The following is an 18,546-nucleotide window of genomic DNA, read 5'->3' as shown; positions in this document are numbered from 1 at the left end:
ATTTACCTTGATTAAATTAAATAAATGTATGAAGTGTCACTTCATCAAATGAAATTGCAAATTACTTGAGTGTGCTTTGCAACACATTCTACTTGTTGCCCTTGTGTGCTTGTAGTAACTCATGCATGTAACAAACTATGTATGAACAACTCCTAGTTTCATCTATTTAGCTTTCATCAGATTCATTTCTCGACTGAGCGCATGATTTATCAGTCTTTGTTTAATCGCCGGCAAAGTGCATGCACAGGCTTTAATTATTTGCTGCTCCTGTCTCATAATAGAAATGATCTCTCAATAATAATCTACTTTACCAAGTGGCGTATGGATTGTAGACTCCGTCTTTCAGTTGCAGAGCTGGGCATTTGTCTTTATCAAAGGCGACCCATTCTTGGGTAGCTTGCCAGTTATCTTTCATAAACAGACATCATCTTTGCTGCCAGCCACAGTTATTGCTTCGAAGTTCCCATAACCTCTTCTCTTTAAACTCAGCTATGGAGCCAATTTTGATTCTACAATTGAGTCATTGTTGGTGTTCGAGGACATCATGGATTTGTTGCAAGCTGAACTGTGAGTTCGGTCTGAATGGTGGCGGTGTTCTGAACGATTGATCATCAGACTGAGATTTGCAGGCTTGTTGAATATAAGACGCTGTTCTCTTCACGACTTCCAGCTTCACGTGTGGATGGAGAGGTGGTGCGTTTATCAGGATGGCGAACATGAATGAGTCGTGTTAATCAACTTTGACTCGATTCTGTAGTTGTATTTCTGAGTATGGGTGGACTGTGGTGAGCTGAGTAAATATTGTCGAGTTTGAGTGCTGGTTTTTGGCGCATGCATGCATTTGGGTGCTGGGACGGACGTTGAGCTTTTGCGAGATTCTAAGCTTGTGGTTATGACATGAACCATTTTGCATAAGCCCGTACCATATATCTTAGGTCTAGAGGAAGTCATCGCCATATGTTTTGGTGATAAAGAAGGGGGAAAGGGAAAAGTCATGAGAGAACCAACGAGAATATGAGGGTTAGGCTGCTGAAGTTTTGTCAACATTTGGAATTGCTCTGCTCAGGTCATGAACACATACACATCGCCATATGTTTTGGTGATGAACGTGAACAAGAATGAGAATGGGATTCAAGGAGAGGGTAAGCTGGGCAAGAAGGGTGAAGGCATTGGCAGTGCGGACAATGACAACGAGCAGAACAACGCCAACAACGATAACTACAAGACTGGAGGACCCGCAGTGCAGGCAAGTATTCACACAAGCATCCAGATCTTATTAACCTCTTTTCGTTTGTCAAGTTCTGTGATGGCTGTGAGGATAGTTGATTCAAATTCTGTCAGAGGATAACCACTAATTTACTGAAGAATCACTGATCTATCTGCTGCAGAAACATGACTACAATGTGAAGATGTGCTGCTTTAAATGTGGAGAAGATCCTGGAGGAATCTCGGTATCTCTTTGGTAAAACTATATCTCTCCATTTGGACGCCTTGAAAGTCTCATTTCGACCATTGTTGCTACAGAGAATAAATCGACATTTACATTGTTCACCCATGCAATACGTCTTTGCAGGATTAGGTGTGTTGAAGTTGCTCCTGCTTGAATTATTATTATTATTATTATTATTATTATTTTTGTGCTCACCAGAGGATGTGTTGAAATGACGCATGCAGGTGTGCAGTCAATGATCATCGACCGGGGCGTCAGCAAAGTCAGTGTGGTTGGAAAATTTGATCCTTTGATATTGCTGAAGAAGTTTAAGAGGAACGTTGACAAGAAGGCGTGCTTCTGGGCTCAGGAAGCGAAGAAAGAGTGGGCTGGAGGCTCCAAATATGGAAAAAAAATATTGTCAGAAGCAGAGGGCAGGGAGCGATGGCAGCAGCAACATGAGCAATAACAATAACAATGGAGGAGGTGAGAAGAAAAAAGGGGAAGCTAGCGGTGGCAGTGGAATCAGCAGCAACCAACAAAACTTTAGGGGAGGACAGAGCTGTAATAATGCTCCTAAATACAACAACAACAATCGGCTGAATGGTCGAGGAGGAGTTGGAGGTGAAATTGCTCATAAGGATAAGAAAAGTGGAGATGGAGAAGTAAAGGTGAAGTGTAATGGTGGTGGCAGTGGCGGTGGCGGCAACAATCACAAATACAACAGCCAGAGAATGGAGCACCCACCAATGGTTTTCCAGCAGCAAGAGTGGGATTTCGGAGGCTTTCCACCCCTTCGAGGCTATGGGGGAGGAGGCTACCCTGGTTATCATTCCCATGAGACGCATTTTCAGCCCAAAGCCTACTATTCTAGCGATTACAGGCCCAGCCAGTCCTATCTTGCGGATTTTCGCAACATGGACTACTTCAGCCAGCCTGTCGCCAATCCCAATTACATGAAGAGCATCATCTACTGAACATCATCTACTTAGAATTCTGGAAGTGTCCGGGGAGGATTTGATAATCAGGATCAAGATGGAGTAAAGGACACAAAACTTAACCTGGTTACTTGATGCATGCAAATTCGTAACGGTCAAGATGGGATTTACCGTAATTAATGCCGTGAGTTGCTTCACGATCACGAATAAAAATTAAGAATGGATGAAAGTTTAACAGCCCTGCGCGTTTCAATGCGCGGGTCTCCACAATTACAAAGTTTTCAGTCTTTGCAGATCCATCTGCTGGAAATTGTCGCCATATTCCTCGGAGTTACTGACGCAGTATGTTAAAACTTAGTGTTAGGGACCTCAACCACGATCATAACCAGACAGCTTCTAGCCACTTTGTATAACTCTAGGTCATTGCGCATCTGAATTTCTAGACCTGGAATTCAGAGGGCCCTAGAAAAGCTGAACTAGTAGAAGAGAGTAATAATAGAGAGCATTGAAGCTGGCTGCACAATGCCTGACTCACCAACAGCACGAAGTGCAACAACACTTGCTGACGCTCGGTGAAAATTCTTCACAACACAAATCACTAGAATTTCACCATGGCAAGCGAACCTCGGATTTCCATCACAAATCTGCATAGATTACATTCAAGCAGGACTCCTGATAGAGTATGCTATCATGAAGATCAGTAACGCCATTATTTTCATTGGCAATGCGGTCGTCCTCGCAGATGAGGTCCTGCTGTATCGTGCGGCATTCGAAGCAGAGCTTCGCAGGGTCTTGAATTTCCCTAATTTCCTGAAGAGGATCTCTTTGCAAGAACCCTCTGAATGGTGCATGCCCTATGCCGTGTCCAACCATTGGGATTTCCGTGGCTGTGTCAAATGGAAATTTGAGCTCGATAATGGGCGATAATGCAAATCCAGCTGCAACTTCTTTTAGCCAGCAATTTTCAACTCGTCCGCGTTTTTAGTCCGAGTGGAGTAGACACTTCAACGAATGCGTCCCCTTGAGATTTTGCCATAAACTGCAGCACAAGAGACATGGATCCTGGTTGTGAAGTGATCGGAGACGAGGAGATGGATTGACATCGCGACATCAAGCGTGGGGGATCTCCTGTGGAGAAGGCACCAGTAAGCACTTTAACGAACGGAGAGGTAAACTAGATTCCAAGGAGTAAGCGACAGACCACTAAAGCGTATTCATCCTTCCCACCCACAAAAGCGAGGTGGTTCAAACACTCAGCTTCCTCACGATCTGTGACATACTGTTTAGAACGATTAGAGTCGCTCTACTGGAACAGTGCAGGATATATAAGTATCATTGTAGTACAAATTTGTGGTGGTTGTGGAGAACTCCATAAACTGTTGGCTTCTAGACCGTAGATTCGACAATTCAAAAAAAGTTTACAAACTGGCTCGTTTCACAATTTCATCGATCGCATCATGTGCGTACATTATAAAAGTTCTTTCACACAAATTTCCAGTACCGCATTGGCCAATTTGCAGCTAACGTGCACATCACATAGGAAAATTCAAAGCTGTTCAAACAGAGAGAAAAATAATATGGTGTTGTGGAGTCCACATCAGCCTGTTCCAGAGCAACCTCAACTATGCTAATCATTTAAAAAATCTACCGTGATCGTTTGCCGCAACAAAACAAGGCATCACAATGATGCCACAAGTAACCTTTGGATTAAGAACACTTACTTTTGGCGATATCTTCATAAACATCTCAACCTTACAGTCATCACGTCTATATATAAATAGATTGTCAGTTACAGTCATCATGTCTATAAATAAATAATTGTCAGATTGAGAACATCACAATAGCCATCTGCTAGTTGCCATCTGCTTTTTTATTATTTGCACGGAAAATTTCATGTATATCCCTGAAATATCAAGAATACTCCTGTATTCTCGATAATAACAAATATACCCCTTGCTTTTGTGATAATTGTAAATCCATCCTTGAGGTTGGTAAGGTATGAGGTTTAGGGTTTAGGGTTTAGGGTTTGAGCCTAAACCCTAAACCCTAAACCTGGTGAATCTAGAGCCCAAACTGCATGCCATTCTCATTTTAGTATGGAATTTTTTTGCACAAGTCAAGTCCCCATAAATTGGACCATGCCACTATCTCTGTTGTGCTAGCTATTGCTATCATGTCCCCTTCATTACATACACTTGGCTTTGTTGGTGGCATTAATACTCCACCACCTATGAGGAATGTCAACCTCCATTTTCTACCTCACTCCACTTAAAACTTTTGCAAATTTTTGCAAAGCTTTTGCATGGTTGGAAGTTCATTTGATTTAGAAAGGGAATTGTGGTGCAAGATTTCTTTACATCTTTTTTAAATGTTCAAGTGAGTATAATGGAATTTTTTTTGTAGAGAGTTGTGATAGAGAAAAAAACAAAATATATATATATATATATATATATATGTATATATAAAGATGTTTGGAGTTACAAAACTATGATTATACAGTGTTGGTGCAAGGATATGAGTGTTGATGCCATCCTTGTAGATAAATGGATTAGAACATTGTTTTTTGAAGTTTGGTGACACTCTTCTTCTAGTCATGAGCTCAACATGCTCTCAACAATGTTTTTGGTCTTTATGAGCAATGTTCTTCTACACACCTTCACAAAAACGTTTGTTGACCTTCACAGCCCTCAAAAAACATAGTTACAATACTTTTGAAGTACACAATCCAAATTATTGATGCGGTGTCCATACAACTACATTTTAATTTCTTCAATAATTGCTTTGTGATCAAAAAAACAAGTTTCTAGGACATTTGTGTTAGATTCTTCAGATTCCATGTAGAGAATTCATTGATTATCATTACAAAACTACTTATGCATGTTTAGAGAGGTAAAAGAAAAGAAAAGAAAAAAAGAGAATTTTAGAAAATTTTCCATGATTGTCTCACTAAGTCCAACTATTTATTTTTAGTTTTTCTATTTCTTTTGATGATCTAGTAATGTCATTGCTTGCACAATACATACAAATTAGACTTGGTCAATAATGAGTGGGCAATTGATACCATAAAGATTTCCTTACAATATGTACACGACATCCTAATGATAGAGGTTATTGATATATTTGTGGAATCTTTAATGTTATTTCAAATGGTTATAATGCTAATCAATACAAAAGCACTAGAAACAATTTTCGGGGAAGTTGAATTTTGATCCTAAACCATCCAATAATCCAACTGAGATTATTTTATTTATTTATTTTTTTTGTTGTTGGTATTGATTTGAGTCGATTTTGTACAATAGCCCAATTAGAACTACATGGCTTCCATGGTCTTGACTTAAAGTTGCAAAGTGGCTAGAGAAATGGACCTACTAGAACGTGTGCAACACATGCAAGGAACTAAAGAGACTGATCTCCTTTCTCTAAGAACACCTTGAATTAGGACTTGATGGTCTAAGTAACTAAGTGTTGATGTTATTGACAAACTAAGGCATACATAACAAAGAGGACATGGTGATAGAGGCAATGGCAAGATCCAATTCGTGGGAGCCCAATTTGTGCACGATATACGATTTGGACCCAAGATTCACCTAATATGGCAATAAAATTATACCTTATCAAAGTTCAAGGATAGATTTGCAATTATTACAAAAGTGAAAATATATTTGCTATTATCAAGAATATATAATCATTCTTGATATTTCAAAATATTTCAGGGTTATATAAGATATTTTCTCTTATTTGTTTATTTATTTGGCAATCAGAACTGAAGATAAGGGCATCGATGCAGCAGACAGTGATGCATTAAGTTTTATGGCGGAGAGCCATTGAGCATCAGTGAACATGATTCCGTCGACTACAGTCTGACGTGTGTGCACAGCTCTGTTGCTAACCACTTTAGTACTAATCACACTGGCGGTTTTCATGGAGCAGATTGCAACCTTGACTTTTGGCAGGAGTAGTCTTGGCATGAAGCAATGTCTCAAGATACTCGATCAACTCCCTAAAAAAAACACACAAACAACTGTTCCAGTCTCGACTATGTGCTTCCGAATAGAATAGACCTCCGTTTTTTAGCATCATAAAATCATAGCTGAATGACAAGATTAGCCCAAATCCACCTGTTCGATCCAGCAATTAGGGGTTAGATCCCTAATGAATTTAATATGAATTCTCATTATCGCATCGCAGCTTCCTCAACCACCATCGGGTTTAAAGAGGCACCGCAGATGAATTATGCCCATCTTTCAAGTGTATTGTGTGACCCAGTTGTCACCATATTCACTGCTCGATCGGCTTGAGAGGACTGTTGTGTAGTGATAATGGCAGGAGTTGCACTCTTCACACCGTGGAACGAAGCAGTGGAAAAGGTGATCGACGCGCCTGTTGAAAAATCCTGGGCGATCGCCGGCGACTTCTTGGGGTTCCCAAGCCAGCACATCGACAAGATCGAGCATGTGAAGGGGGAGAAAGGGCTCCCGGGGTGCCAACGCAAGCTCCTCTACACGAACCAGAAAGGCGGCCAGAATTTTGTGGTTGAGGAGCTTGTGAGCGTAGATGCTGGAGAGCACAAGGTGACCTACAAGCTTGTCGAAACCGACGAGATTGTGCAGCCAGGTCAAGAAGCATACATCCAGGTCAGTGCATCCATTTGAATGCTGTGATGTCGAATTCATCTTCTGCGAGTCAGTGTGGATCAATTCTTTCTCCTTAGATAAAGCAGGATATGTTGAATAGCTTCAGGTCGAACAGTGGGTGAATGACCTGACCACACTGATATTGAACCGCAAACTAGTTTCACAATGTAATTGCGCTTAGCCAGTACTGAGCGGATACTAGCATTAGCAATCTGAAAAGCGTAACGTTGAAGCTCTAGTAGTGAATTTGAGTTTTCTACCGAAGATCTTTCCGAGATGATTGGTAAGTCGTTGATCACAAACAATGGGCGATATTTGTGGTGAACTCTTTCCAGTTAACCGCGGAGAGCGAAGGAAAGACTCGCATCAAATGGCCATTCCGTTTCACAAGCACTCAATTTGACAGGGAGATGCTCACTCAAATCTATCAACACCTGTTCAACACTTGGGCCGGGGAGCTTGAGAGGCGCGCTAGAGAGTGATACCTCTGTGGCAAAAAAGATTTTTTTTTTAATTTTTAATTTTTAAAAACACACTTACCAGACAAAATGTAGGTGACAAACTGTGATTTTGAAATGATTCACACTGGTGGGGTCAAACTTCGGAGCTTTCTGTTTGCATGTCTAGAACTCCATTCTGCGTCGAAGGTCTCGTTTCTTCCTGTTCTTCTCCTTTAGCCACCACAGTTTTGTTTGAGGCAAGTCGAAATGCATACAATGTGGCATCCTCTTTGCACATCTGGATCCCATGCTTCCTCGTGCGAAGCATTGCACACAAAGCACACACACCTCTTAAGCTCACTCGGCGTTTTCTGATACGGGCGGAGTTGTCGAGGTTCGTCCCGTTGGTGCTCACGCGTCGATGAATGTTTCCCTTTTTTTTCTTGACATCCCACGTTGCCCAGCATTAGGCTTTCATCCATTCAGATGGACTCCAATTTTCTGTCTTATTCGGTACATTTGAACAGATAGATATATATATATATATATATATATATCTTTTGTACCAAATTTAATGTTAAAAAATTTCTATGATTCGAGGCATTAGAGAGCAGTCATTATGTAGTATTCAGATGATACTAGACATTGAAAGCCCTAGGGAGTGGAGACAACCAAACAAGAAGAAAATCATTTGAATGATGTATGGAGAATATTTGTGACAAAATGCTCTAAAGAGAGATAGAACAATAAAACTATACTTGTTAAATATTACTTGTATGTTAAGTATCCATGGATATAATGGTACAATTGATTTGAATTATGTTAGAATAATTGTGATAATTGTGACATTTAATCATCCATATTTGGAAAAGTTTGATTGTAACTATGACAACCATAACATAATTTTTATGGTAAGGTGCACTATCTATCCATGTACATGAAACAAGCCAATACATATCCATGTATGTTGATAAATTTTTAAATTCCTCCGTTACAATAAATTCTATGATAGTTTAGTTCTTAAAACTATTTGAGACTTTTAAGAGCTTTTGTATATGTATGTTGCAACCCACATAGTGAATCATAATCTCTTGCCATCATGTCCACATATATTTAATTTCCTTCTTTAAGCATTCTAAAAACATAGGTACACAGGCTATGTTGTATTACAATCTTCACAACCAAGGTCTTTGCTGGCCATTCATGTACATAGTTTATCAAATGAGAAGTGTACAACAATATATGAAATTTAAATATTTAAATATATGTATATATTTAAAAAATAATTAAAATAATGAAATAAAAATATAATTATAACTATATTAATGATTACATATAGTATAAATATATATACATATCTCATTTTTAAAATTAAAATAGCTATTTTAAAATAAAAAAGCATTCATTATATTGTTTCAAAAGAAAATACTAAATTTGCTCCACAACTTAAGCATTATATTCAATTTAATAATGTTCCTAAAATCTTCTAAAAAATACAACTCATGAAATCAAAAAAAATGTAATTATGAAAGTTATTGTGACTAAGAAGGTTAAAACTTCACCTAAAAGCACCAAACAAACAAATTTATCAACATAAGAGACCATGTTTTATAGTTTGTGATTAGCAATGAAAGTAAAAAAAATTAATGTGCACTTGCACACAATTAAAAATTACTCACACACAAAACAAAGAAAAAAAAAGGGGGGGGAGAAGAAAAAAACACGTCATGCAACAACACTATTATAATCACTAAAATTATGAGCACCATATCCATCATATCCATCAAACCTTTAAATTCATAGTTGCACAAACATGTTCCTTTTAAAAAAAAACTTCAAACATGTCTATTACAATAGTACACATGGTTTCAACCTTCAATAACAATCAAAGTTCTTTATAAATCAGAATAGACGATTGTTTAAGGTTGAAAAGTGCTCATCAATGCCACAACCTTTCTGAAGCTTTTTTCGAATACTTTTTCGGATGCCTTTTTGGATGCTTTTTCGGAGGCTTTTGTGTGTCTTGTCGACGTGCGTCGCACTAAGGCGGAAATTCGTCGAGCGGCGCAATGTGTGGCGTCCGATGCTCACACCCGGTCTTCAATTTCCCACACTTTCTTTTCTGTGACCGTCAGCAGCGCGCTTTGAAGACATTGTGGAGCTGTGGCAATTGCTTGTCAGTTACGTCGATTCTGCGCAGCAAACCATCAATTGGACACCTGTATCGGCTTTCCACCTCAATAATCGGGCCTCCTGAAGGGTCGGCGAGCGCGACACCGACGACCTGTATTCGTTGTTAGTGGATATTCGGAAAACTTCTCGTGTTTTCTTCGTGTTCCACATAACACGGAGTTGTTGAAGATTGTGGGTTCGCGTTTCGGTGCTTTTTGCTTTGTGGGGTTCCGCGATATTGGATCCCTCGAGTAGCGGTGTGTGTAGGGGATTTGAGTGTTGGAGGGAGTTTTTGCGTAGTAGAGTTAGTGGGTTTATTGAATTTTCTGAAAATGGGGGCTACCTCGGGAGAATCGACCCAGCCTCTCGTCGGAGGCGAGCAGCAATCATACGGGACCGTTGAGCATCACGGGTACCCCGTCGTTCGGTCTGAGCCGCCGCCCTCCATCGATTATTATGGAAATTACATTCAGGGCCCAGTGCCGACGGACACTGACTGGACGACAGGATTGTGCGGATGCTTGGAAGATGTCCCCAATTGCGTGTTCACTATGTTCTGCCCTTGCCTTGCGTTTGGGCGAGTCGCAGAGCATCTAGACGAAGGGAATACCTCGTGTATTACGGCAGCGGTTGTCTGGTACGTGATTCAGCAGTTAACGTCCTTTGGCTGTGTGTACTCGTACTCGTACCGCAAAAAGCTGAGGCACAAGTATAATTTGCCCAGCCGGCCGTTGCCAGATTGGTTCATTCACTACTTCTGCTGGTTCTGCGCCATCTGCCAGGTACATTTAGCTTCTTCACTGTCACTTGATTTGATTGTGAGCTTCTCTTTGTTTCGAGTTGTGATGCTTGTTGCACGATCCTTTTTCACGTTACTGCTTTTCAAATTGTTGAGGTAGAATAATGCTCTAGAGTATTTGCATTAGCAGCAGGGCATGATTATCCGTATTTGACATGGCTTCGGATTAGTGGTTTTCTGTTTGGATTACTCTTTGGTGATTTGTGGGTCTCCATCCATGCAGGAGACTCGAGAGATCAAGAATAGAGAGGTTGTCAATAGGTCTTACGCTGGTGGCGTGATGCTGCCTCCTCCTGTTCAATCATTCTCGCGGTAATGTTGCACACACACACACACACATATATATATATATATATATATATACAGAGAGAGAGAGAGAGAGAGAGAGAGAGAGAGAAGCAAGGATTTCTGTAGCATATTTCGCAATGGTACATGATGAATGTTAAGTTGATAATGAATTGATATTGACCTTGCAAGTCTATCTTGTTGGACCGTACTCAATTGTGTACTACGCATTCCTCGTTTGACTGGGCAGTGAGTAATGCATCAGTCATATTTGTTTGTGATCGCACGGCAAATAGTACCACAAAGATTTGGAAGTGTAAGTATGAATAACTCGTACAACAGAGACTTGGGAGATTCGGTTTTATTAATATTATGCGGTACACCTTGCTTGTTATGGAGTTAGAGTTATGTGAAGATTTCGAAGCGTGGTTTACTTAGATGCAAGGTCTATATGGAAATGTGTGCATGTTATGGATGTTGCTGATTGTAATTTCTCTAGGTGAAAAAGCTTCAGTACATTCAGCAGTTGACCTTTCGACTGAAAATGCTTTTGTAAGTAGCCGTCTATCACTCTAATGCACAAGAACGTAAAACTCTCATTAATTACATAGGAAAGTACGTCATAATTGGTTTGGCAAGAACCAATTAGCATAGAAAATGCAACACGTCTATCTAGACCAGGTGGATTAGCATGAGGAATCGACAATCATGAGTATCCACAGATACTGAGGCTAGTAGAACAAGGGCCTGCTATGAAGCACTCTCTCAGGAAGAAACAGTTATTGTAGATGAACGTAGTTAAACATTGCAGTTCACTTGAACTGGAAATGCAAAAACCGCAAATGACCCTAAGAGATACTAGAGGTATGTTGGAGTCACAAATTTGAGTTTGAAACTTACCTTCACAAAAATAGACTTGAATCTATGTTGGAAGGGTTTAGAAGGATAAAAACCAAGTTTAATGTAATTTTGGGCATATCTCAACTCTCAGCTTGAACATGGTTCAAATTTAGCCTGTTCAGCAAGGTCTTCAACACAATCCACTACATATCTCATCTTTGAAACTACTTCTATTAGCAGAGAAGCAAACTTTACCAAGGAAAGAGCCGAGATTCTCTCCAGTGTGCCCTCCCAATGTGAGCCTAAGCTGTACTTACGGTGCGAGAATGTGGCCTGCCATGCAAGTGTTCGCTTGCGTGGGGTGGTCATCCCGGCCTGCGTTTCAGAGGGCTGCTCCAAGGTTGAGCCTGGAGTTCCGCTATTAGGAACCGAAACATCAACAGATTGGACGCCCTCAGTCAGGGTATCCAGTTTCTTTACAGGTCCAGATCTACCTAGCAAGATACCTCCTTGTGGTGAGCCACTCCATCCAGGAGAGCCACTCAATCCGGGAGAACCAACCATTGAAGTGTCTTTCTGTTCGGAATTTCCACGACTGTTTTGATTCCCTTCAGAAGGGGCTGTGTTGATTGCAGGGCTAACAGTTCTTGACGACTCATTGGTGAACAGCTCACCTCCCGGAACTTGACTCGTAATGTTGTCATCCCCAGTGTAATTTGATTCTTTCCAGTTTTCAGATTCCTGACCATTGGTTGTAAAAGACCTTGAAACTTCAGAGGAAATCGACCGAGGGTATATAGGAGACTCAGAATTTGTGTTGCCGAGAAGCATGTTTGTATTCAAATAAACCTTATATTGAAGCGCAATAGCTGCCTCCTCAGCTCGTTTCATGATGTCTTCTGATGGGAACTTTTTCATGTTTTTCATGCTATTCCCCAAGGTACGTAGCACAGTTGCACACTCGGTCGCAATCGTCGCCATCTCCTGTACCACAGTTCTATTTTCAGCGAAGCCTAAAAGAATAAAAATTCTACAAAAAGGTGAGAAAGCAAGACGGAATACAAAAGACGTACGGCCAATAGCGACGGAAAACATGATAATATACCGGGGCAAAAAGATCTCGGAGTTGTTTGGGTGCTTGAATATTTGCCCGAAGACACGAATCAAGAGCTATGACATCGTACAGAGTGTAACGAAGGTAGTCTGTAATGTCGTCATACATATGCCACGGATAATCCTTGAAAAACTTCCCATGCGATGGTTCCCAGAGTACTGCGCCCAACTGAGGCCAAACCACAAATGACATCAGCCTCCTGCTCAAGATTGTTGGTTGATCGTTACCAAAGAAACTAATATTGAAGTTTAACTCATTATTTTTGAATTCCAATCAGCAACGTGCTTGAATCCATAAAAGTTGACTGAAAAATCCAACTCAACTCACCAATTTGTCAATGTCCGAATCTGACATCACTATCTCATGGTAGCTTTGGTGAATTTTGTCATCCTCAGAGCGCCCACTCAGAATGTCCGGGACATGATCGAGCATCGTTACTTTGATATATTCCTGAACGCATCTGTAAATAAGATCCAACACCTTCTGAATTATCCTAAGACTCGCTTGTTCTCTGACCAGTCTTCAAGACTTGCTGGCAGAACATAATGACAGACATGACGATTGTTTTCTTCATTAATAAAGGATGAATTAAATTATCACCGTACAAACCGCATTAATACTCATTGCTATGGAGAGTCAGTAACCACGATAACATGTTTGAAAAAGTAGTACTGATGGTACAGAAGCCTTACCTTTCGAAGACAGAGGCGGCTGTCTCAAAGTTTTTCGCCACAAGCTTGTGCAGCGAATCTCCAGCATAGACCGGCCGGAAAGCTATGTTGACAAGTGTTGCAATCGAAAACCCCAGCAAGATCATGGAAAATCTAAGCATTGGCAATGTCCATCTTTCTGGATCTAAATACGCAGTGATTATAAAAATGTGGAACGCCATGGTTGCTACAGTGAAAGCGTAATCCCATCGGTCTTTCAAGGGTGGTGTCCCTTTCAAAAATTTGAAAACGGCACCTCCTACCGTAACACAAAAGACCTGTACATCCACGTACAACTAACTTTAGATTTTTGAAACAAAAATTCAACCCTGACATTTAAGCATCTTCAAGGCCAACAACTGCTCCTCGATTGGAATGTGCCTTGGTACTGGAAAAACACCACAGAAAGCACTTTGAACAAATCATGACTACGAAGTTCAATTGATGACCACAAAGTTCAACCGTTTACCACATAGTAAGGATATACTGGTCCAAGTTCTGGACCCAATTGATTAAGCCCAAACCCTAAGAAGCCAGCAGCCAAAGTACCCAGCACGCGATTGAATCCTTTACTGATAGAAAGTCCAATATTACTCTCGTACAGAAGGTCGGTAGTGATGACGGCCCACAAAGCGATTGATGAGAGTTGTGTGTAAGGCTGCGGAAAATGAAGCACGCATAGCACAGAAGCCAAACCAGCACATGCTCCTGCAAACGAACCACATTACTTCCCACATTAATGACTCAAAGGTGCAAGGACCAGTGCTAAGAGATCACACAGCAACCAGTTTGTAGGGTTGCAGAAGCTCAACACAGAAGGACATGTACCGGCGCCAAACATCACATTGCTTGCCAACTTGTGGATTTCCGGGAAAACGGCTGTGACATTAAGTATTTGAACTTTCAAAATAAGAATGTGCACCTTGTTTAATAGATAGAACGGTGAGATTAGTATTAGCTTTCATAGCATCCCAGCTCCATTTCGGCCACATGTATAGCCCTATCATAACATAGTACAAGAAATTCAGAGTGTCGGTCTTGGCGCTGTATGCCGCCCGGGCCACAAATGACTTCTTATGTATGGGGTTGCGGACAGAGTGGCCTCTGCGTTCTGATCGTGTCATAGGCAAACCTCTTCTCGAGCGATCCCTGAATCGAATCCTATTCTGGTCGTGAATTTGCTGAAACGTATTCCCGCTCTGATTTGCAAGCGCTGGAGTGTCGTAATTCACCTCCGGTTGCTCACCTCCACCCTCCGCATTCTCCCTCTCGGTCCGTCCAGAGACCGATCTCTCAAACCCATCCTGCGGTTCGTCACCAACTGCCACCACAACCTCATAGCGTGCCCGATTTGGACGCGCATTTTCGTTCTCCTCCCCATAATCCCCCAGCAATGGTGCATGCAGTGAGACACCGTTGGTATCCTCTCTACTCGCCACCATTGCCTCTCACCTCTGTCCCTTCGTAATTCCCCGCCTATCTTAAGTCAGTGCCTCTCTGCCTCCTTCAGCTGAAACGCAAGCAGAAACCCAAATCCCTCGCTTCATTGAAGCTTCACCTCTAAACCCTCAGAGATTTTCTCCACTCGCCTCCGACCAGTCCATAACCTCATCTCACTTCCCGCATTACCGCGATTCGAGTACAATAGCCTTCGCCTTGTCAAATTAGTCGCTGCATGAATTCGCCGTTCTTATCTTCTCTTCACTGCAATCCTCCAAAACATTCCGGCACATTCTCACGGATCCCAACACATGGCTACGAATGATTGCCGTCTTTGAACAAATGTACAACCCTAGCCCTCTCAACTGTAGTGGGTTTATTCGTCCTCGAAATGATTCGGTTGAATTCCAAGTGCATACGTTCCAGAAAAAATCCGTTGGGCTCTCGCGGAATGGTGCCAATAGGGAATTAAATACGACCGAAGGTGATACAGGCGAGGAGAATCGCGAAAAGAGCGCACAGGAGTCTCATTCACGACGGGTCTCTGTCAAAAACGGACTGGGGCAGTGTAGCGATAACACGCGGAGAGAAGGTAACCCAGCTTTCCTGCGCCTCGCTAGGATGAAAACCAGCCTCTGGAAACAAGCATTTCACCACATCTTAGCAGATTCTCGATCCATGGTTCTCCCCAATCACTGAGCGGAAGGACTTCAGCCTACCCAACGAAGCGCAGCCCGTCCAGGTGCCTGCGGAACTGGGATTGGTGGCGGAAGCTGCGGCAAGGCTGCCTCGTCAGCGGAGGTGGGTTTCTAGCGCCAGTCGCTGCCACCATACGCGGACGTGGAGTTGGGTGAGCAAGGATATGTGCGCTGGTGTGTGGAGCGATCGACACCCACGACGTCGCGAGGGATTTGTCGCCGGAGCGTCCACGCTTTGGCAGCGTGGGGCGTGCCGCGTGGGGACTGGCTATGGCCATGGCCATGGCCGGCCAACATCGAGATTCATTGCTGTTCGGGCAGGTGGAGCGGATCCGGCAGCCGTTCTCTTTTCATTTTTCTTCATTTATTTTTTACTGCTCTAGCTAGTCCGAGTAGGAATTCGTGGTAGGTTTGGTCAGCTTCCACATTCATGCATTGTGGACTTGAATCGTGACTTCTGGACGAGGCCTCAACTTTACTACAGAAATGTGAGCTCGTTTTGCTCGTTTGTGATGGTCTCCTCACAACCCATGTGATGAGAAGTCATTTGATGTCGCAAAGAGGGCTACTTGCATCCCTTGTCACCACCCTTAGCATGACTCAATTCGGTGCCATCCTCCCTCGGCTATGCCAAAATAATTTGTGAAGACACAATCGAAGGGGATTCAGAAGAAGTGAGTTGTGTTGTTGCTGCGATGCCGTTTCTGAGGATGTGCAAATTCTGGTATTGCAACCTACTCGAAGGCAACTAACTGGCTTCTTTCTTAACAAAGTTTACACTACATTTTGTCATCGGCTGTGACCGCGCCGATTCTGTGTCTGTATTGCACCACTTGTTGAAGCTCATACAAGAAATAGAACAACGCATATAACTTCGTAACGGTTCTAATTCTTATTGCAAATCCATAGGTGAACATTTGTTGGTGTTTCCTAAACCTTCAACGAATGAATCGCCGTTTATTCAAAGTTTGTATTGTGTCACAATTTGGCAGTCATCACATTTTTGCATTATGACACTAACTCAATGTAGTTTTAGGAGAACTAAACCAATTTGACTTTCTACTCGTTAAATAGGAATTAACATGATCATTTTGGAGAATGTGTTTAAATATATTTAATACAATGTATTGTCTTCTTTGCGGATTTCTTTTATGTTTAGAGTTTTAAAAATCTTGAATACCTAAAAATAATAATGAAAAAATAATGTTAAATTGTACAAAAAATTTGGTAAATACATGGATTTAACTCTTCTTGATAACTTCAACTTTGATCATATAAAAAATTAAGTAATATTGTTTATTTAACTATAGTGTAAATCAAAGATGTATCTACAATTTGAATTTTAAAACATTATTCTCTACAATGTTACCAATGATAACAAGATTTAATTTAGTATAATCTATCCACATTTCAAGTTATGTGCCTTGTGTTTCTTCTAATTGATGTCGAATTCCATGTGAGCCACATAAACATTGAACATTATTACTTTGAAATATAATTGTAGTTTGCAAAAGACCAATACATATTTTACTATGAATATTCTAAACAACTTTGAAAATCATTGGAGAATGTTTTGTTTCTTGAAACAAAACCAAGGAAAATTCTAAATAAGATTTCTAGATAGTTTATTAATTATTCACATCAAAAATTCCTTGAAACTAAGGAAATTAGAAAATATAAATATAGACATGGTAAAAGAGATTGTTTAAATATATATTACTTATTGTTTTATCAATAACAGGTTTGTATATAAACATAACAAAGAATGACCTTTGCAATCCTTATTAGGGATGTGCATTAAAATTCTCAAGTATCTTAAAGAAACTTGATATGCATCTATTTGATAATATTAAAGTCATGGAAGATAATTTTTTTTTTGTTTAATAATTACTTTATATAATTATCATACTATTTTTTCAAATAAACATTAGTTATAAAAGAGCATAAGAAAGAAAAACAAAAATGTATAGAATATGAAAAAAAACATATACAAAAAACTAAAATCCAAGTTCAAAACATGTAAAAGCAAGCAAACAAATTCTTCTCTATTATTCCAATAAACCTCATTTTATTAAACACAAAAATATTTATATATATCCTTTTAATGATAATTAATAATTGTCTGAGATCAAATAAAATGCAATGGTTGCTTGCATTATAATTTTTTTTTTATTAACAAGTGTCCAATTTTTTTAAAAAAAATTTAAGTTGACGTTATTAGATTAATAAAATTGAATGAAACTAGTTTAAATTAAAAGAATAATAATAAAAAAAAAATTCTAAGGTTGTCTAATTTATTTATTGTTAAAATTTGCATGAACAAATATTAATTTATTTTTGAAATACTAAATAACAAATTTTCATACCATAATAAAAAAAATTTATGACTTTGATATATATATATATATATATATATATATATATACAAATGATTAAAATTATAGTTTTATTTTTATTTTTATATCATAAAAAATACTAGATAAAAGTAAAAAAACTACATCCAATATATCTACAATATAGAATCTATAAATTATTTATTTAAAAATAAATTAGTCTAAGATTGTACAAGATGCATACTTATTTAGCCTATGATATTGTATTAAGAAGGAGAATAACAAAATGCTACCTTAAATAAGAAAAAAATAAAATAAAATATGTTTGGTCAATTATTCGGTCTTTAGAAATAATGTATAAATTTTACAATTAAGTAAAAACTTTAAGAATGTCATCTTTTAGTATTCAAATAATTTTAATAAGTACATCTATTAAAAGAATAAGAAAATTTATATATATTTTTTTCAAATAAATACGATTATATCGGAAACTTTTAAAATTAGATCCAAGCAAATAAAGTCAAATACTAATCTTTTTCTTCTATGTCCATCAACTTCACCTTCACCAATTAATGATTTTGATGGCCACTTTGTAGTCTATTGGAATATATTTTGTTAATTTAACTTTTCCAAATGATCCAATAATTAGAATTTTTCCCAACTTATAGGTATGTAGATAATACTCCACAAATGAAAGATCCATATACATTCTAT

At 39.6% G+C, this 18,546-nt stretch overlaps 4 protein-coding genes across 5 annotated transcripts; 3 read left to right on the top strand and 1 right to left on the bottom strand.

Annotated features, from left to right (window-relative positions):
- Window positions 1-454: 454 nt before the first annotated feature.
- Window positions 455-2,596, top strand: LOC112294242 (uncharacterized). Of its 2 annotated transcripts, none has more exons than XM_024544516.3 (4): window positions 455-785; window positions 1,067-1,246; window positions 1,389-1,462; window positions 1,675-2,596. In XM_024544516.3, exons 2-4 carry the CDS (start codon window positions 1,070-1,072, stop codon window positions 1,733-1,735), a joined length of 312 nt encoding a protein of 103 aa, XP_024400284.1. In that variant the 5' UTR covers window positions 455-785; window positions 1,067-1,069; the 3' UTR covers window positions 1,736-2,596. The 2 variants fall into 2 exon arrangements, with proteins under 2 accessions (XP_024400284.1, XP_024400285.1); XM_024544517.3 differs by having other exon boundaries at window positions 512-693.
- Window positions 2,597-6,551: 3,955 nt separating this feature from the next.
- Window positions 6,552-7,600, top strand: LOC112294245 (uncharacterized). Its single transcript, XM_024544520.3, has 2 exons — window positions 6,552-7,001; window positions 7,337-7,600. Exons 1-2 carry the CDS (start codon window positions 6,687-6,689, stop codon window positions 7,481-7,483), a joined length of 462 nt encoding a protein of 153 aa, XP_024400288.1. The 5' UTR covers window positions 6,552-6,686; the 3' UTR covers window positions 7,484-7,600.
- A 2,170-nt stretch (window positions 7,601-9,770) lies between these two features.
- Window positions 9,771-10,908, top strand: LOC112294499 (protein PLANT CADMIUM RESISTANCE 7). The gene is made up of 2 exons (XM_024544994.3): window positions 9,771-10,395; window positions 10,636-10,908. The coding sequence occupies exons 1-2, from the start codon at window positions 9,946-9,948 to the stop codon at window positions 10,726-10,728; spliced, it is 543 nt and encodes a 180-aa protein (XP_024400762.1). The 5' UTR covers window positions 9,771-9,945; the 3' UTR covers window positions 10,729-10,908.
- A 725-nt stretch (window positions 10,909-11,633) lies between these two features.
- On the bottom strand, window positions 11,634-15,594 carry LOC112294498 (uncharacterized). The gene is made up of 6 exons (XM_024544993.3): window positions 14,284-15,594; window positions 13,831-14,069; window positions 13,344-13,639; window positions 12,979-13,111; window positions 12,643-12,819; window positions 11,634-12,521 (listed from the first exon to the last, which is right to left on the bottom strand). Exons 1-6 carry the CDS (start codon window positions 14,801-14,803, stop codon window positions 11,685-11,687), a joined length of 2,202 nt encoding a protein of 733 aa, XP_024400761.1. The 5' UTR covers window positions 14,804-15,594; the 3' UTR covers window positions 11,634-11,684.
- Between the last annotated feature and the right edge of the window lie 2,952 nt (window positions 15,595-18,546).

The sequence above is a fragment of the Physcomitrium patens genome, chromosome 17 (assembly GCF_059467195.1).
Source record: "Physcomitrium patens ecotype Gransden chromosome 17, ASM5946719v1, whole genome shotgun sequence".
Classification (NCBI taxonomy): Eukaryota; Viridiplantae; Streptophyta; class Bryopsida; order Funariales; family Funariaceae; genus Physcomitrium; species Physcomitrium patens.
The sequence above is the reverse complement of the archived record's forward strand: the minus strand, read 5'-3'. Positions and strand labels throughout refer to the sequence as shown.

What these genes read in the sequence shown, in the direction of transcription:
- LOC112294242 (XM_024544516.3), top strand. Translation starts at nt 1,070, where the DNA reads ATGAACACATACACATCGCCATATGTTTTGGTGATGAACGTGAACAAG. An exon ending in CTGGAGGACCCGCAGTGCAG is followed by an intron (nt 1,247 to 1,388) that starts GCAAGTATTCAC and finishes TATCTGCTGCAG; the next exon opens with AAACATGACTACAATGTGAA. An exon ending in GGAATCTCGGTATCTCTTTG is followed by an intron (nt 1,463 to 1,674) that starts GTAAAACTATAT and finishes TGACGCATGCAG; the next exon opens with GTGTGCAGTCAATGATCATC.
- LOC112294245 (XM_024544520.3), top strand. Translation starts at nt 6,687, where the DNA reads ATGGCAGGAGTTGCACTCTTCACACCGTGGAACGAAGCAGTGGAAAAG. An exon ending in GTCAAGAAGCATACATCCAG is followed by an intron (nt 7,002 to 7,336) that starts GTCAGTGCATCC and finishes AACTCTTTCCAG; the next exon opens with TTAACCGCGGAGAGCGAAGG.
- LOC112294499 (XM_024544994.3), top strand. Translation starts at nt 9,946, where the DNA reads ATGGGGGCTACCTCGGGAGAATCGACCCAGCCTCTCGTCGGAGGCGAG. An exon ending in GGTTCTGCGCCATCTGCCAG is followed by an intron (nt 10,396 to 10,635) that starts GTACATTTAGCT and finishes CCATCCATGCAG; the next exon opens with GAGACTCGAGAGATCAAGAA.
- LOC112294498 (XM_024544993.3), bottom strand. Translation starts at nt 14,803, where the DNA reads ATGGTGGCGAGTAGAGAGGATACCAACGGTGTCTCACTGCATGCACCA. An exon ending in CGTTCTATCTATTAAACAAG is followed by an intron (nt 14,070 to 14,283) that starts GTGCACATTCTT and finishes GTTCGTTTGCAG; the next exon opens with GAGCATGTGCTGGTTTGGCT. An exon ending in GCCGCCTCTGTCTTCGAAAG is followed by an intron (nt 13,112 to 13,343) that starts GTAAGGCTTCTG and finishes TCTTATTTACAG; the next exon opens with ATGCGTTCAGGAATATATCA.